The sequence below is a fragment of the Bos javanicus genome, chromosome 3 (assembly GCF_032452875.1).
Source record: "Bos javanicus breed banteng chromosome 3, ARS-OSU_banteng_1.0, whole genome shotgun sequence".
In the NCBI taxonomy this organism is placed as follows: Eukaryota; Metazoa; Chordata; class Mammalia; order Artiodactyla; family Bovidae; genus Bos; species Bos javanicus.
Window position 1 is genome coordinate 112,486,115 of NC_083870.1, and position 18,981 is coordinate 112,505,095.

At 46.6% G+C, this 18,981-nt stretch overlaps 1 protein-coding gene across 4 annotated transcripts in view; it reads left to right on the forward strand.

Annotated features, from left to right (window-relative positions):
- Window positions 1–18,981, forward strand: part of CSMD2 (CUB and Sushi multiple domains 2) — a 694,802-nt gene that overhangs the window by 628,325 nt on the left and 47,496 nt on the right. For all 4 annotated transcript variants that reach the window (XM_061412621.1, XM_061412618.1, XM_061412619.1 and 1 more), the window contains 6 exons: window positions 2,118–2,303; window positions 3,336–3,530; window positions 5,100–5,273; window positions 7,416–7,589; window positions 15,231–15,404; window positions 18,362–18,550. In XM_061412621.1, the coding sequence (XP_061268605.1) occupies window positions 2,118–2,303; window positions 3,336–3,530; window positions 5,100–5,273; window positions 7,416–7,589; window positions 15,231–15,404; window positions 18,362–18,550 (1,092 nt within the window). The remainder of the gene's footprint in view (window positions 1–2,117; window positions 2,304–3,335; window positions 3,531–5,099; window positions 5,274–7,415; window positions 7,590–15,230; window positions 15,405–18,361; window positions 18,551–18,981) is intronic.

Genomic DNA, 18,981 nt, shown 5'->3' on the forward strand with positions numbered 1-18,981 from the left:
GTGTGCCCAGAGGAGCATAGTCTTGGAATCATTAACTTCCTGAGCTCACTGGGCAGGATGTGGGTCTCATGCCTCCAATTGTATTATTTGGGGGCATGCCTTATGCTTCTGTTGCATGGGTTTTTTGCTAAGCAAGCCCACTTGGTTTTGTGGATAAGCAAACCTGCTTTCTCGAGTGATCACTAACTTATAGGAGCCGCCCATGTGTTTTTCTTTACTTACAGTCCTCCAGTGGGATTAACCATTTAATCACCTACTTAGTCCCTGAACTGAACTGAACTGAGTCCCTTTTGTTGCTGTTGTTCAGTCGCTAAGCCGTGTCTGACTCTTTGCAACCCCATGGACTGCAGCACACCAGGCTTCCCTGTCCTTCACTGTCTCCCGGAGTTTACTCAGTCTCGGGTCCATTCAGTCAGTGATGCCATCCAACCATCTTATCCTCTGTTGTCCCCTTCTCCTTCTGCCCTCAATCATTCTCAGCCTCAGGGTCTTTTACAGTAAGTTGGCTCTTCACATCAGGTGGCCAAACTATAGGAGTTTCAGCTTAAGCATCAGTCCTTCCAGTGAATATTCAGGGTCGATTTCCTTTAGGATGGACTGGTTTAATCTCCTTGCAGTCCTAGGGACTCTCAAGAGTCTTCTCCAGCGCCACAGTTTGAAAGTATCGATTCTTTGGTACGCAGCCTTTTTTATGGTCCAACTCTCAATCCATACGCAGGGCTGGAAAAACCACAGCTTTGATGATATGGACCTTTGTCAGCAAAGTGATGTTTCTACTTTTCAATACTCTATGTTTGTCATTGCTTTTCTCCCAAGGAGCAATCGTATTTTAATTTCATGGCTACAATCACTGTCTGCAGAAAATAAAGACATATAATCTGTCACTGCTTCCACTTTTTCCCCACTTATTTGCCATTGAGTTGATGGGACCAGATGCCATGATCTTAGTTTTTTGAATGTTGAATTTTAAGCCTGCTTTTTCACTCTTTTCTTTCACCCTCATCAAGAGGCTTCTAGTTCCTCTTTGTTTTCTGTCATTAAAGTAGTATCATCTACACATCTGAGGTTGTTTATATTTCTCCCAGCTGTCTTGATTCCAGCTTGTGAGTCATCCAGCCTAGCATTTCACATGATATACTCTGCACATAAGTTAATTAAGTAGGGTAACAATATACCTTGTCATAGGCTATATGAGCCTAGTTGTATTCCTCTCCCAATTTTGAAACAGTGCATTGTTCCATGTCTGGTTCTAACTGTTGCTTCTTGACCCGCATGTAGATTTCTCAGGAGCAGGTGAGGTGGTCTGGTATTCCCATCTCTCTAAGAATTTTCCACAGTTTGTTGTGATCCACACAGTCAAAGGCTTTTAGCATAGTCAATGTCTCTTTACTCTGTCCCTATCAAACTGAGTATATGGCAGAGATAAGCAGGCAGAGGGTCAGCCTTGAGGGTGGGAGCCTTTATATCTAAGAATTAAAAGAGCTTACTCTGGGATACCTGCTCCTACTTGAGCATCCCCAATTCTCTCAAAGGGGTTCTTTTCTTTTTCTTCCTTCCTTCCTTTCTTTTTGTTTTCTTGAAAGTGAAGTCACTCAGTCGTGTCCGACTCTTCGCAGCCCCATGGACTGTAGCCTACCAGGCTCCTCCGTCCATGGGATTTTCCAGGCAAGAATACTGGAGTGGGTTGCCATTTCCTTCTCCAGGGGATCTTCCCAACCCAGGGATCAAACCTGGGTCTCCTGCATTGTAGGAAAACGCTTTACCATCTGAGCCACAGTTTGGAAAATGGCTGCCTGGCTGCCTCTCCACTGTATTTGTGTGGAGGGATGGAAAATTGGTCTCACCTCATAGCTCTCTTCTGTATATATTTTGTGCTGCAGCTTCTCAACTCCATTTAATCCATTGACGCATTTCTATCTGCATTTCATCTTCCAAAGTTTCTTTTTCCATCTCCTCTGCTGATTATCTTCCCATTTCTTCTTTGTTATGAGGCTTTTCCCTTTTATTAGTCTTTACTATCATTCTACTAGGGCCTCAAGAGAGAGGGAAAATAAAAATATGTTCTCAGAACACCATCTTGAAGCAGACAGGCTCATGACATTTTTCTCCTCTGCCAGCTCTTTCCTGTGGGCTTCCTGAGGCCCCCAAGAATGGAATGGTGTTTGGCAAAGAGTACACAGTGGGGACCAAGGCTGTATACAGCTGCAGTGAAGGCTACCATCTCCAGGCAGGTGCTGAAGCCACAGCAGAGTGTCTGGAGACAGGCCTGTGGAGCAATCGCAATGTACCCCCCCAGTGTGTCCGTGAGTCCTTTGGGTAGGGGAGGCGGGTATGTCGGGGGGACTGGGTAAGCAGCTGAAAAGATTCCTGCAAGGAGTGAGCGAAATAGGAAAAACATGCCCTGAGAGGCTGGGACTCAGATCTGAGACAAGTGGATATCTCCATCTACCAACTTGGGTTCCCATTTGAAATTGCTTCAAAACATTGATAGACCACTGTTCTCTGAGATGTATCCATAAACCATCACAGAACCTCAGGATGACTGGTCCACTTACTCTTAGATGTAAAAAGTATTAGAAAATCAACGTGAATGTCCTTTGATCACAAGACTCTAAAACAACAGAACGAGTGAGTGATAGTCGCTCAGTTGTGTCCGACTCTTTGTGACCCCATGGACTGTAGCCTGCCAGACTCCTCTGTCCATGGACTTCTCCAGGCAAGAATATTGGAGTGGGTTGCCATTTCCTTCTCCAAAACAACAGAGGTACTGTTCAATTTGAAGGCCAGTGGGCAGCCTAATGGGCTATATCCAGTCTGATGATACAAGGTTTTTTGTTTTGGTTTTGGTTTGGCTCTTCGGCCTGTGCAGTGCTTTATAAAAATATTTTGTAACCTTATGGCCAATCCATGTTGATGTATGGTGAAAAGCATCACAATATTGCAATTACCCTATGATTAAAAATAAAATAAATAGTTTGAATTTCTTTCTAACATTTTTAAGTCAGAAGACTTTTACATAAAAATCCTATTTCTAGCTTCCCTTGGAAAAGGTAGATCTGACCACCTGGAATTTGCAGTCTCACATCCACAATCAAAACCAACACAGTGCCACCTCCCCCCTATTTTTTTTTTTAATTTGGCAGATCTGCCACCCCAGTCGTGTGCCACATTCCCCACCCAGCTCACTTCATTCATAGACCACATCTGCCTGGGGACTGAATGTTCTGAGAGTCATCAGGACTGCATTATGGTCCCCCACTCCCGAACGCTGGTCTCTCGCCAGTGTCGTCCGTAATTAATGAATGAATCCTCCTTTCTGCTTTGTACCTCCCCAGCTGTGACCTGTCCTGACATCAGCAGCGTCAGTGTGGAACATGGTCGATGGAGGCTCATCTTCGAGACACAGTACCAGTTCCAGGCCCAGCTGATGCTCATCTGCGACCCCGGCTACTACTACACCGGCCAAAGGGTCATCCACTGCCAGGCCAATGGCAAATGGAGCCTTGACAACTCTATGCCCACCTGCCAAAGTAAGCCCAGGAGGAAAGGGTGGGCAAGTTTGGCACAGTGCCTCCAACTCCAACTGTCTCATAACATGGGCTGAATTGGGGAGGGGGAAGAGTGGGGTATAGCCAGGGATTGCAGTGAACCTCTTTTGGAACACTCACCTAGAACCAGGAGCTGGGGAGAGGCCTACTCCTTTAAGGAAGCACTTCTCAGCATCTTGTCATCTTATTAAAAAGCTGCCTCTGTCCAGGTGAGCATCCACTAATTCATTTATTCAACCTTCATGCCAGGTAGTATAGAGGTATGAGGATAAAAGCTTGTGGTTCCTGCCCACCAGGAGCTTAGAGTCTACTGGAGAGGCAGACAAATAAAGAAGCAAGGATACCAAAGTGTGATGAGACCTATAATGGAAGTGTGTGTAGGGGGAATGAACAGAGTGCAAGTGTGCCTAAGTGTGCACCTAAGTGTGCCTGTGTCTCCTTCTCCATTGTGCCTTGCTTTTCTTTGGTTCTTTGAGATAGTTTCAGAGGTCACGGTCTCTGGGAAGCGACTCTAAGATGGAGATTTGTTAGGCAGTGCTCTTGGGATCACCATCTGAGGAAGGGAAGGAGAGGGAAGGAGGAGAGGGGAAGAGGAAAGGAATGGGAAGGGGAGGGGAGGAAGTAGGACTGGGAAGATGGAGAAGGTGGCCTCTGATGATGATGGTAATGCTTCAGCTGACCCAGCTAAGAGCTCTGAATCTGGGCAGCCCTTCAGAATTGCCACAAGTTAAGGCAGGGGGCTTTATACCTCCACACTTACCAAACCCTGGGTTCCAGCTGCCCAAGGAAGAGAGCATGACCTTAGATGTGAGGACTCTTTAACCAAGGCCATCTGAAGAAGGCTCACAACAAATGGATGTTTGCCAGCAGCTACAATCTGGGGAAAGAAGCCCTTCAGTCCTCAAGGGGGCTCTGAGTGGGTCAGCACAGCGCCCACCCATAGGGATATACTGATGCTATTCACTCAGTCAGAAGGGTGTGTTAGAGGAAGTAAATGTTTGTGAAGGGACGGAAGGACATCACTTGTCAGTGCTCAAGGGCATCTTTGAGACTGGGTGTGAGGAGTGGAATCTTCCCAACACCCATGACGCGAGACACTGTGGCCTTTGTTTGCCCAAGCGCAGACTCGGCCGTGTACTCTGACCGAGTAGAGGTCACAAGCACGGGCCGGCTTCATTACAAGCAGGGGCTTAGGTCTCAGTGCAGCCAGTGGTGTCTGCAGCGCTCTGTGGAGCAGGACTGTGAGGCTGCTGCTCGGCTCAGCAGAGAGGACAGGGGGAGCGCCCGCTGCCCACGCTGGACACCGAGGAGCACACCACAGATCTGGACATTGTAAAAGCTCCTCAGGGGGTGCTTCTGGTGACAGCCCTGTTGAGAATCTTGGGTGCAGTGTAACAGCACAGCGGTCACCATGGTGACCCACATTCTGGTCGTGGGTCCCGTTAGAGTAGGTTGAACCCATTTTCCTTTTGTCACTATTCTTGCTAATGAGAAGCAGCACACGACCCATCTCTCGGGACTGGCTTCCTGAGCATTCTGTGGTCTTTGTAGTCATCTCCTGTGGAGAGCTCCCCGTCCCGCCCAATGGGCATCGCATCGGAACCCTGTCTGTCTATGGGGCAACAGCCATCTTCTCCTGCAACTCCGGGTACACGCTGGTGGGCTCCAGGGTGCGGGAGTGCATGGCCAACGGGCTCTGGAGTGGCTCTGAAGTCCGCTGCCTAGGTAAGTGACCACCCCGGGGCCTCTCCTGTCCATTTTTCCCTTTCCAGTACAAGTTAGATCTTTCCAAAGCTGAATCCCAATCTTTGAACAGTACTATTTTACCTATGGCCATAAAATGCTTACTCTAAACTCTAGCTATTGGGTGTTTCAGTTCAGTTCAGTCACTCAGTCATGTCTGACTCTTTGCAACCCCATGAACCACAGCACGCCAGGCTTCCCTGTCCATCGCCACCTCCCAGAGTCTATCCAAACTCATGTCCATTGAGTTGGTGATGCCATCCAACCATCTCATCCTCTATCATCCCCTTCTCCTCCTGCCCTCAGTCTTTTCCAGCATCAGGGTCTTTTCAAATGAGTCAGATACTATTTACCATAACCAAAATGTTGAACTAGCTTCCCTTGGAGCATCCAAAAGAATGAGAAGAACTTCAGGTCTGATGAGACAAACCACTGAGGGGCTTTCATTCTGATCAAAAAAGATACTCCCTTAGTATCTAAGTAAAAAAGATACTTAGAGGCTCTGTATGATGGGTGAAATTCCAGTCTTTACATCCAGGGAAACTTACAGAGACACATCCCTGCAACACATCTAAAATACCATTTATATTATATATTAGCAAATTTTTGGAGAAGAAAATGGCAACCCACTCCAGTATTCTTGCCAGGAGAATCCCATGGACAGAGGAGTCTGGCAGACTACAATCCATGGGGTCACAAAGAGTCAGACATGACTGAGCTACTACACACATAGCAAATTTTACATATATAAATATTTTACAAAAATACAATGTTATATGTGCTATATTATATAATATATAAGTATTTTTTGCCATTAGCTCATTTCATGACAAAAATATGTCAATGTAGGACAAAAGCATAAAAACTTACCCAGCTTACAAAAGTCAAAGTTGCCATTTCTCCCATGGGCAATCCATTCCCTGCCTAAACCTTAGATGCTAAAGTTGTCTCTTCTCTTACTACTTTCTTGGATCCTGCAAAGCCAAAGGAGGGTCCCAGCTACACAGACCCAGCAACATAGATTGGATGGTCTGTTCTCAAGTGAAGAGCTCTGTGTGAAGTGAACGCCCTCCCTGTGTCTCAGGGCTCTGTTAGAGACACAGGCATGAGTTATGTCTACACAGAACCAAACAAACGCTAGTGGAAACACTAGGAATATACTCCACCCAAATCCCATTTACTGAAAATAACTCAGCTAGGTTTATATTGTCTGTGTTCCTTGCCACTCAAGGAGAAAGAAGGATGAATTTAACCAAGCCACCTGTCCTCACTTGGTAATTTTCAACACAATCAAGCTTTGAGTGCCTTAGTGTAGGCCGCAGTGCCCTCCGTACAGTAGATGCTCTAGAAATGCTGGTTGATGAGAAAAAGAGGGGGTGATCCCAGAGGCAGGGCCATAAGAGTGATCATTTCTCACCCATGAACAGACCCAGTAACTAAAGTTCAAGATGGCCATCTATTTGGAGTGCAACCTTGGGATTTGTTTTTAATGTCCAGCTCTTTTCTGGGCTTAAAAAAATTTTTTTAATTGGAGTATAACTGCTTTACAATATTGTCTTTCTGCTGTACAACAGTGTGAATCAGCTATATGCATACTTGGGATGTGAGATTGCCAAATCTTCCCTGGTAGCTCAGTTGGTAAAGAATCTGCCTGCAGTGCAGGAGACCCCAGTTCAATTCCTGGGGCAGGAAGATCCTCTGGAGAAGGGATAGGCTACCCACTCCAGTGTTCTTAGGCTTCCCTTGTGGCTCAGCTGGTAAAGAATCTGCCTGCAGTGTGAAAGACCTGGGTTTGATTCCTGGGTTGGAAAGATCCCCTGGAGAAGAGAAAGGGAAAATGCTCCAGTATTCTGGCCTGGAGAATGCCATGGACTGTATGGCCCATGGGGTTGCAAAGAGTCCGACACGACTGAGCAACTTTCACTTTTCACGTTTAATCTTCAACACTATTTCTATCATGTCTAGGATTCCTGAAGTCACTCCTAGATGCCACTGTCAGGGGGAGGAGGGAAAAACGTGGTCCTTTTCCCCATCGTGCCTGTCTCCCCCTCCCCCGACCAAGCCTCCCCTCATTTTCTGTATGCTCCCATGCAATTTACTCTCTCTCCCCACATCTCACCAAAGCCGGACACTGCGGGACCCCTGAGCCCATCGTCAACGGGCACATCAACGGGGAGAACTTCAGCTACCGGGGCAGCGTGGTGTACCAGTGCAATGCTGGCTTCCGCCTCATCGGCATGTCCGTGCGCATCTGCCAGCAGGATCATCACTGGTCGGGCAAGACCCCTTTCTGTGTGCGTAAGTATGGTACCCACTCTCCCTAGTCACCAGCTCAGGTGCAAAATGGACTTCCCCTTGCATTGTCTCTATTAGGTTAACTGGAGGATTTTCTGTATTTTGTTCATGTTTTTCAAAGACAATCATTAACATCTATGTTTTCAGCTTTATGCATCATTATTACTTCCACCTCTATTATTTTCTTCCTTGCAATTAACTTTTTGGTTCACTTTTTTGCTTGTGAATTAGAAATCTTGTTCGTTTATTTTCAGTCTTTTATTTTTATTGATTATTTTGGATATAAGTATGCAAGGCTATAAAATTTCTTCTGATCACTGCTCTAATTATATCACACAGATTATAAAAATGAGTGTTTTATTATGTCTCAGAAATTCTCTCCTTTTGATATTAATTTCCGCTTTCACTTAGAAGTTTCTTTAAATAAAAGTGTGTGGTTTTTATTTCCAGATGGAAGGGTGTTTTGACTTTTACTTTGGTATTCATTTCTAATTTATTGCACTGTATACAATATTTCTGTTTCATGGAATTTACTGATGCTTCCTTTATGACCTAATATCTGATCAATTGTTATGACTGTTCCATGTGCATTAGTGTGTAAAGTTTTATATATAATCATAAGATATGCCTTATTGATTTTGTTGTTCATGTCTTAATGTTTGCTTACTTATTTTTTTCTACTTGACCTGTTTTGTTCTAAGAGGTGTGTTTTAAAGTTTCATATTATTCAGTCAGTTCAGTTGCTCAGTCGTGTCTGACTCTTTGTGACCCCATGGACTGCAGCACGCCAGGCTTCCCTGTCCATCACCAACTCCCAGAGCCTGCTCTAACTCATGCCCATCGCGTCGGAGATGCCATCCAACTATCTCATCCTCTGTCGTCCCCTTCTCCTCCCCACCTTCAATCTTTCCCAACATCAGGGTCTTTTCCAATGAGTGGCCAAAGTATTGGAGTTTCAGCTTCAGCATCAGTCCTTCAGATGAATATTTAGGACTGATTTCCTTTAGGATGGACTGATTGGATCTTCTTGCAGTCCAAGGGACTCTCAAGAGTCTTCTCCAACACCACAGTTCGAAAGCATCAATTCTTCAGCTTTTTTATGGTCCAGCTCTCACATCCATACATGACCACTGGAAAAACCATAGCTCTGACTAGGTGGACCTTTGTTGGCAAAGTAATGTCTCTGCTTTTTAATATGCTATCTAGGTTGGTCATAGCTTTTCTTCCTAGGAGCAAGCAAGTTTCATGGCTGCAATCACCATCTGCAGTGATTTTGGAGCCCAGAAAAATAAAGTCTGTCACTGTTCCCATTGTTTCCCCATCTATTTGCCATGAAATGATGGGACTGGATGCCATGATCTTAGGTTTCTGAATGTTGAGTTTTAAGCCAACTTTTTCACTCCCATCTTTCACTTTCGTCAAGAGACTCTTTAGTTCTTCACTTTCTGCCATAAGGGTGGTTATCATCTGCATATTCGAGGTTATTGATATTTCTCCCAGAAGTCTTGATCCCAGCTTGTGCTTCATCTAGCCCAGCATTTCACATGATGTACTCTGCATACAAGTTTATTAAGCAGGGTGACAATATCACGTTCTCCTTGACGTATTCCTTTTCTGATTTGGAACCAGTCTATTGTTCCATGTCTGGTTTTAACTGTTGCTTCTTGACCTGCATACAGATTTCTCAGGAGGCAGGTAAGGTGGTTTGGTATTCCCATCTCTTTCAGAATTTTCCAGTTTGTTGTGATCCACACAGTAGGTTTGGCATAGTCAATAAAGCAGAAGTCTATGTTTTTCTGGAACTCTCTTGCTTTTTTGATGATCCAACAGATGTTGGCAATTTGATCTCTGGTTCCTCTGCCTTTTCTAAATCCAGCTTAAACATCTGGAAGTTCACAGTTCACGTACTGTTGAAGCCATAGTTCACATACTGTTGAAGCCTGGCTTCATATTAGTGTTCTTCTATTTACTTTTCCTTGTATTTCCCATAGTTTGTGTTATGTAAGGATAATTGCCATGTTACTTGGCATATAGATATTCATAACTGTTACACTGAAAATTGTGGGTTTAGCCTTTAAAAATGTCTTCATTATCACTTTAATATTTTCTAGTGTGAACTGTACTATACCTAATACCATTAGGCTTACACTCCTTACTATCATCCTTCTCCCATTTCCCTGGTAGGCCTTTAACCATCCCTTTATTTTAGCCTTTCTGAATCACTCAAATTAGATGGGCCTCTCGTATATATCATAGAGTTGGACCTTGCCTTCTGAGTCCATTTGAAAACCCTTTTCTCTTAATAGGTTAGTCAAATTCATTCACGTATATTGTTATTTATATGTTTGGCTTTAATTTTGTTTAATTATTATGTATGAAATATCATACACAATTTTTTTTCTCTGCTTTTTTTTTTGCTTTGCTTTGCTCTTTTTTCCATTTCTTTTGGTATTGGTGTTCAGAAAAGGTTGTAAACATTTATGTTCTTTCCTATAGTTAGTGCACTGACATACCAGGGTCATTTTTCAATATGTTCACCTTTAAGATGGGCTTTCCTTTCTAGCAGTGACTTTGGATCAGTATTCCTCTGCTTCTCTCATCTCTTTTCCATACAGCCTTGCTCTCTGCTAAGCCTTGCAACAGAAGCATGAGAAATAGTTCTGCCCAGGTTTAGTGTTTGTTTTTCTACTTACATGTAATTTAAAGTTTATAGCATTCTCTGTCTTCTAGTTATGCTGCAGGCCTGGGCTTTCTATGGTTTTGTTTCTTCTTACTAGTCTGCATTTTTGGATTTAGATGGCCACTGTTATTCTAATTAGCCTGGAAGTAATTTGGAAAATTTTTCACTTTCTAAAGTTCCATAAAGTGAGCCTTTATGTAAAGTACAGTGTTTTGGTCTTAATTTTTGTAAGGCAGGCTTTTGTTTTTAATTCTTCTTCACTTGCCTTTCCCTATATGAGATGGCGTAATGAAATAGTGAGACTTAATAAACAATGCATGAAAATTAGTCTTAATAGCTTCTTAAGTACTAGGTTTACAGAAAGCAAGACCTATCTACATTTAATCAGTTTTGTAGATGTCTCTGAACAAAATATATTTGGTTTTATCCAGGAAATGAAAATTCAGATGCCTTCAACAAATTGGCACATTACACATGTGAAAAGGTTTGAGTTACAAGTAATAGAGAATGCTGGATTCTGAATTCATGGAAGATGTCTGCCGAACCTAAGATACTTAATTTTACGCCTGGTCCATACAGAAAGGCAGCAGAGTCAAGCAGGTGGACACTTGCACCCTGGATCTAGCTTGCCTGGGCTCCAGTTCCAGGTCTACCACGACATAGCATGTTGCTGCGTGATGTTAGATGAGGTAGTTTATCTCACTAGGTCTGTTTCCTCACTTATGAAAAGCAGGTACCTCAGAGACTATTGCGAGGGTTAAATAAGAGAATACATGTGAAATGGTCAGATGCTGCTGTTGCTATTGTGAAGAGGACGGTGATGGTGGTGTGGTGGGTGATGTACCACCGCCCTGCTACATCACTGAATCCAAGATCTTTTGTACCAAGTTCCATTCTCTCCTGAAGCACAGAGATTTAAGAAGTACCTGGGGTAGGAAGGCAAGAGTAACAGGACACTTACAAGCAATTGCTCGGTGGCAGGTACCACGTTAGATGCCATCACCTATGCATTCAAGGTTTACAATATCAACCAGACTCAGAACTTTCTAGCTGCCTGTCTCCACTTCCTCAGTCAGCGACCTTGTCTATTGCCCACACGGCTGTTTCATAATCTCACCTACTTCCTGAAGACCCATAGTCCACCTACTCAGAGACACATTTGCTGTATTTTCAGCAGATAGTTAGAATACATAGTGAGGATGGCCTAAAAGCAGAGAAGCCAGGTTCAGAACTCAGATGGGTCACTTAGAAACTGTGCCCCTTGGACAAGTCCCCAGGCCCCTCTGAACCTCTCTTTTCCTAAAAGGATAATGATGATGCCTGCCTCATGGGGTTGTAAGGATTAAGTGCAATAAAGCATATAGACCCCCATAATTCTTAGCTAATGATATAATCTCAATTTCTACTGTGCAGAGAGAACAGAAGCCCTCAGACAATAACCCCTTCCGCTTCCTGCTTCCCCTCCCTGCTTCCCCTCCCACATGTCCATCTGTCCTTCTCCACCTTCACCCTTGACCCTTACCTCCTATCGAGAAGTCTCTCCAAGCCCAAGCTAATCTCTCCATGAGTCTCTGGATCACCTTCCCTTCTGCCTTCTTCATGAGCTTAGTCTGTTTTCAGTTCTCTCCTCTGAACTGCGCACCTTCTTTTTCTGTTAGTTTACCTTGGCCTGTAAGACCGAATCCAGCAGACCTTTCCTTGGCACCTACTTTGTGCCAGGCGCATGTATGGTGTTGTGCATAAAGATGAGTTGAATGCGCCGTGATCTCGGCCCTCAGGAAATCTGGGTCTGCTGGCGCATGTGTTCAAGGTCCAGTTAAGAGCCCCAGCCCAGCAGGACCCCTCCCTTCTTTCCCATCGGTGTATTCCCCTTCTCCCCTTGTGTCTGAGTCCATCAGGGCTTTCCAGAGAAACAGAGCTCCCTGGGACATCTGATATGTCATGAACTGTCCCCATGGGCCTGTGACACTCCCACCTCCTGTGAATTTTGCTGACCACCCCTCTATGTCCTGTGCTGGCATTTCGGTCAAGCTGCAATTCAAAAGCTGTTACTTCTCCCAAAGGTTTAGCCCTCAGCCCTCTCCTCTAACTTTATACAAGTGGTATTTTAGCCTTTGGGGAGGCAGGTCGTGACCCTTTGTAAGTCTGGTGAGAACAATGCATCTTCTCCCAAGCTGATCAGAAACATCCCATATTTTGCATATAATTAGCTTCCCTCCACTCTCTCACCACTTCACTGACTTGGAAAATCCTGCTCAGCCTTGAGACCCAGCTGAGGGTATGCCACATTCTCTGGGGACCCTCCTTAACCACTCCCTCCTGGGTGGAGGGTAGGTGCCCATCCCGGAAGCCTGCTTCAGCACCAGCCAACAGTGATGTGACCATCTGCACCCCTGCCTGCTCTCCTGCTAGGCTGAGAAATGAGCTCCTGAGCTCCTCGCGTTTTATCAATATGCATACTAGTGTGCCTTGCACTTAGAAGGCATCCAGTAAATATTTAATGAAGAGCAAAAGTATGGATCTGTTTTCAAAGCAACCCTGTTCAATGTATATTGAAATTTTTACTTTACAGATATAGGAACTGAGGCTCAGAGTGAGGTGTCCAAAATAAGGAAAGGACACAGCTGAGTTGTAAATCTAGTCTGCTGACCTCCTCATCCCACCATGCCAGGCTATACTGAACCCCTGTAGCCCATTAACAGCCTGTCCCCTGCTCTGCCCAGAGTCAAGACTCTGCTAGAGTCAAGGATACTACTGTTGAGATTTATAAAAGAGAACTGGCCCAGAGAGACAGCAGAGGTGTCCACAGCAAGATCTGGGTCCTACTTACTCTTGTTCCCTGACCTCCATCCATACCATTTGGGTTTGGGGTGTTGTTGTTTAGTCGCTAAGCTGTATCCAACTCTTTGCGACCCCAGGGACTGTAGCCTGCCATGCTCCTACATCCAAGGGGTTTTTGAGGCAAGAATACTGGAGTGGGTTGCCATTTCCTCTTCTAGGGGATCTTCCCCACCCAGGGATCGAACATGCATCTTATGCATCTCCTGCATTGGCAGAAGGATTCTTTACCACTAAGCCATCTGAGAAGCCCCGGGTTTGGGGTGGGGTCCTCATAAATCCAAGTGTTGGGATAAGAAAGCATTCCTCATGGTTCCTCAGCCTCTCACAGCTGAAAACCCAGAACCAAGGGGGAGGCCTCAAAAGCATCAAGTCGGATTTCAACCCAAAGAGACTAGGTACCAGGCAGGTAGTAAATAGAACCAAGGACTCAGGAGCAGAGCAAAAGCCAGACATCTATCCATTCATGACTCACTCATTGTTAGTCCACTCTGCAATTTTTTTTTTCACTCTGCAATTACTTATCAAGGTCTTCCTGTATGTCCCTGGTGGCTCAGTGGTAACGAATCCACCTGCCAATGCAGGAGACGCAAGTTTGATCCCTGAGTCTGGAAGATCCCCTGGAGAATGAAATGGCAACCCACTTCAATATTCTTGCCTGGGAAATCCCATGGACTTCTTGGCAATATTCTTACTTGGGAAATCCCATGTAGTTGGAGCCTGGACAGCTACAGTCCATGGGTTCACAAAAGAGCTGGACACAACTTAGCAGCTGAACAACTTCCTGTATGTCAGGCACCGGTCCAGACACAGAAGATACAGCAAGGAAGGGGATAGAGTCCCTGCCCCAGGGAACTTCCGTTCAGGTGGAGAAAGACTAGCAATGAGTAAGAAAGTGCACTCAGAGTGGGCAAAATGCTGTACAGAAAAGCAAGCCGGGCAAGAAGGTTCGGCAGTGCTGGGCGGCTATTTATCTGGCTGTAATGGCAAGTCTAGCTGCTATGGTGGCATTTGAGGGGAGACCTGAGGATATGAGGGCAGAAGCCAAGGAATGTTTCAGCCGAGAGGAAGCTAGTCCAAGGCTCTGGGGCAGGACCTTGTTTAGTACATTCAAGAAAAGTCTAAGAGACCAGTGCCACTGTGGCGTGAACTCCACTCCTGAGAGGAGGAGGTGAGCCTGAGCCCTATAAGCACCAAAGCGTTCTCCCCCTTCCTTGCCCAGGGCTGAACAAGTTACACGGTGAAACAGAGTCATGGGTGGACACCAAAATACCACCTTTATTCCTGATAAAGTTTCAGTTGGAGTCGTAGCTTAAAGTGAGAGTCAAATGGGAACTTGCTAAATAAACCCCAGGAGGGGTGGATTCACACACAGTCAGAGCAGCACTGCCCTGGGTTGGGCATGACTCCATTGTAGGGGGAGGGGAAGGCAGGGGAGAACCTGCCTCTGCTGGAGGGGTGGGGGGAGCCTCGTTGCCTGCAGGCTGCCCATCTCAAGAGGAGGAAGGCAGGGCTGAGCCTTCATCCTTCCCAAACTGCACAGAGGGGCCGCTTCCAGTTACCCCAGGCAGAATAGAGAAGAGAGCACAGGGAAAGGCCAGGAAGTCCATGAGCTGAACTGCCTTCACATGGAGTAGGGGAGGGACTGTGCCCGCCTAAGAACTCCGATGCCCTCTGGTCCATCGGGGTGACCAGTCCCTCCCCACAGGCGTGGTTTGTACTGACCCTGGCTCCATCAAGACTGGCCCAGGAACTTAGGCTGGTCTGACTCCTCGGAAGGGTAGTCACCAGGGTATCTGGCAAAGAATGGAGATGAGTAGCCGAAGAGATCAGGGAGAGGAACTGAGGCAGGACCAGCTGCCTGGGCGAAGGAGAAGGATGATACGCCCTAATGCCCTAGGGCCCTTGAATGACTTCTCTCAAGCAGTCCACGCTGTGGACACGCCTTCAAGGAAAAGGGACTGTCCCCATGCTGACTTGACAAAAACAGAGTTTTGTAGCAAAAGAAACTAAAGTCAGACCTAGGGCTGTGCTTCGCTGCTGGGCCTGAGAGAGGCCATGTGAGGAGAGGACAGACGGGATGGGGAACAACAGGAGGGCTGACCGCTCGTCTGTTTCAATTGCAGCAATTACCTGTGGACACCCAGGCAACCCGATCAACGGCCTCACCCAGGGCAGCCAGTTCAACCTCAACGACGTGGTCAAGTTTGTTTGCAACCCGGGCTATGTGGCTGAAGGGGCTGCTCGATCCCAGTGCCTGGCCAGCGGGCAGTGGAGTGACGTGCTGCCCACCTGTCGAAGTGAGCCACCCTTCCTCCCCCCCCACACCCGACCCCCAGTACCGCTCCCACCTGTGGTCTGTGACCCACGAGCGGAAGTCAGGGGATTCTGTCATGGTGCTACGTTGACTCAAATAGGGAAAACTCGGGGCAGAGAAGGGTCACAGATGGGGCATTTCTCTCCCCCCAGATAGAGCCATGTCAAAATTCTTCACTGGTTATAGAAAGAAAGCGAAGGAAGTTTCATCTTTCAAAACAGAAATGGAAAGCAGTCTTTTGTTTACATTTCATAGAACCGATGGTTCATCATTATCATATAGAGCCCCATTCTTAATGAAAAAAAAAAAAAAAGGAAGGGTTGAAATGGGACATAAAGCAGAATCTAGGGGTTGGGATGAAGAGGAGGAGAAGAAAAGAAACTAAAGACTCAAGAGGCAGACCTGACATGGAGGATATTCCAGTCCCACCCAGACTATTTCAGGAAATAGCTCCTGAAGCTTTTACAGGCTTCTCACTGCAATGAAGGGCTTCCCAGGGGGCTCAGTGGTAAAGAATCTGCCTGCCAAAGCAGCAGATGCAGGAAATGCGGGTTCGCTCTTTGGATCTGGAAGATTCCCTGGAGGAGGAAATGGCAACCGACTCCAGTATTCTTGTCTGGAGAATCCCATGGACCAAGGAACCTGGCAGGCTGCAGTCCAGATTGGACACAACTTGGCAATGAAGCACACATGCACACACCCAGCGATGAGGGGCCTTGGGGCCGTCTGCCTCTGCCCGAGAGTGGCCTGGCAAGCTCGCTGAGGTTTGAACGGAGGGTCAGACTGGCTGAACAGGAGCAATCCCTGCCCTGGTGTGACCTGTGACCTGCTGTAAGGGGTGAGGGCTTAGACTCCCTTGGGTGATGGTCCTCCTCCAGTGTTGAGGGTACATGGCGATTGGCTGTGGCAGTGTGTCACAATTTATTTGTAATTGACATTAAAGGACCAAATTTTTCAAATGATGCTTTAGAATCCATCAAGATACCTTCACAACTAACCTTAAAATAACGTACCGCTCAACACTTCAAGGTGCCATTGTGAATGAGAGAAGAATCCAGGGAATGCAGGGGAAATTGCCATGACCTTGTGTTGTGCCCGGCTTCCATCACCTCTCCAGGAAGGAGGGAGTTGAGACTGATGCTTTGGGCTATGTTTATCCCATGATCCCCTCTCCTCAAGAACTGTGCTGTCTCTCCCAGACATGTTCTGTCCTGTAACTTCAGCTCCCCAAACCCCAGCCCCTTCCCAGGGTGCTGGTCTTGGAAAACAGAAGACTGGGGTAAAATCTTAGAAATCGTGGCCTCTGGTCCTGCTCCCCACCCCCACCCCAGCTCATTCTCCTGACGGAATGTCCTGCCAAAAACACAAATCTGATCAAGTCACTCCCTGTTGGAAACACCTCCCAAGACTTCCCATTGCCCTTAGGATAATAATAGTCTCCTTGGCTGGTTTACGGGCCCATGGGACCTGGCCCAGCCTCCAGTCCAGCCTCATTCTTCACCACTTGCTTGGCCCCCAGCCTCACCTCTGCCTTGGGTCCCAGCCACACTGAGCCTCTTTTGTTTCCTCACAGGTGCCCTGTGCCTGTAAGCCCCTCGGGGCCCCAGACACAGCTTCCTCAAATGCATTCTTCTCTGTCCCCTCCCACCATTTCTTTGTCCGGGTGACTTCTACCCAGTCATCAAGAGCCAGCCTAAAGGTTGCTCCTTCTGGGGAGACTTTCTTGCCCTGCCCCATGCACTGGGCTAGAGGCTCTGCTTTGTGCTTCCAGAACATTCTCTGCTGCCCCATCAGAGCACTTACCAAACAGTATCATTGCTGGTTTGTCCCTTTTTCTCTAGACCAGCAGTTCTTAACTGGGTATGATTTTCCTGTTCCCCTATTCCCACGGGGGACAGATGTCAAAAGATGTCTTTGGTTGTCACAACTGGAGAGTTCCTATTGGCATCTAGTGGCCAGAGGCCAGAGACACTGTTAAACATCCTACGTCCTACAGGACTGCCCCCACCATAAATAATTATCAGCCCAAAATATCCACAGTGCCAAGGCAGAGACACCCTACTCCAGACTGTAAATTCTGTCATATCCTTACTGCCCAGCACGATGCTTGACACTCAGTATATCACAGTAAACAGCATGAATGAATGAATGCAGCTTACCTGTTTTGTGACTGCAACCTCTCTTAGCCTCAGAGAGGGTCATCAGAAGTTAAAAATAGCTCACACTTTAAAGGCTTAACAAAAGTTTCAAGTACTGACCCTGCCTGCCTCATACGACTCATATGAGGTTCGGGTTAATAATGGATATGAAAGTGTTTTGAAAGTCCAAGTTCACATCATGCGTTGTGAACAGTATTGTCATGACTCTCAAACCTCACTCTGATTTTGATAAGCTGCTTTGGAACCATTTCAGCATTTAAAAGTCAAATTGATCCCCGAGGATTACTCTCTCCCGGAAATACTCATAAAAGTGATTAAAACAGTTTCTAGAGAAGCCCATCCCCTTTCCACAGCTCCGCTGTGGGAGACACACTGTGCTGGGGATGGGTTCACAGACGGGGGGCATTCCTGCCCTCAAGGGATTCATATCAATAGAACTTTGACACACCATCAAGCAATAGAGGCTTATGCCAGGACCACCAAGGAGGGAGAGCTTAACCAGTCTGGGAGGAGGTGGGGAGGCTTCTGTAGGGGTTGATGTCTAGCTAGACACAGAAGGATGAATCCCTTATCCAGGTGGCCAAGTAGAGGAGAGTACAGCAGCCTCAGGACCAGCTTAGCTTCCCAGGAGGATCTGCTTTGTGTAGCCTCTCTTGGTCTGGAAATTTTGCTCTACTGGGAATACATTCCTGTTTGGACTTCTGAATTCCCATTTAAAAGCATAAAAAAAAAAAATCCTCACATCCAGGTCTCTGCGTCTAATCATCCTGTTCTATTGCAGTCATCAACTGTACAGATCCTGGGCACCAAGAAAACAGCGTTCGTCAGATCCACGCCAGCGGCCCGCACAGGTTCAGCTACGGCACAACTGTGTCTTACCAGTGCACCCATGGATTCTACCTCCTGGGCACCCCAGTGCTCAGCTGCCAGGGAGACGGCACATGGGATCGCCCCCGCCCCCAGTGTCTCTGTAAGTACACGTCATTTACTCGCAGTGATCACCCGAGCACACTGGCAGGATGGTCCATGTCAGAGGACAGCCTCCTGTGTGTGTGTGTGTGTGTGTGTGGTCACAGTGATGGTCACTCAGACTGCTCTCTGGATGTCAGAGCCCATCTTGGGCTCCTGTTGGTTAGTTTTGTGTGTGCTTGCGTGTGTGTGTGTGCGTGTGTGTGTGTGTGCGTGTGTGTGTGTGTGTGTGCACGCTCAGTGGTGTCCAACTCTTTCCATCCCTGGTGGCTCAGACAGTGAAGAATCTGCCTGCAATGCAAGAGACCTGGGTTTGATCACTGAGTCTGGAAGATCCCCTGGAGAAGAGAATGGCAACCCACTCCAGTATGCTTGCCTGGAGAATTCCATGGACAGATAAGCCTGGTGAGCTACGGTCCATAGGGTCGCAAA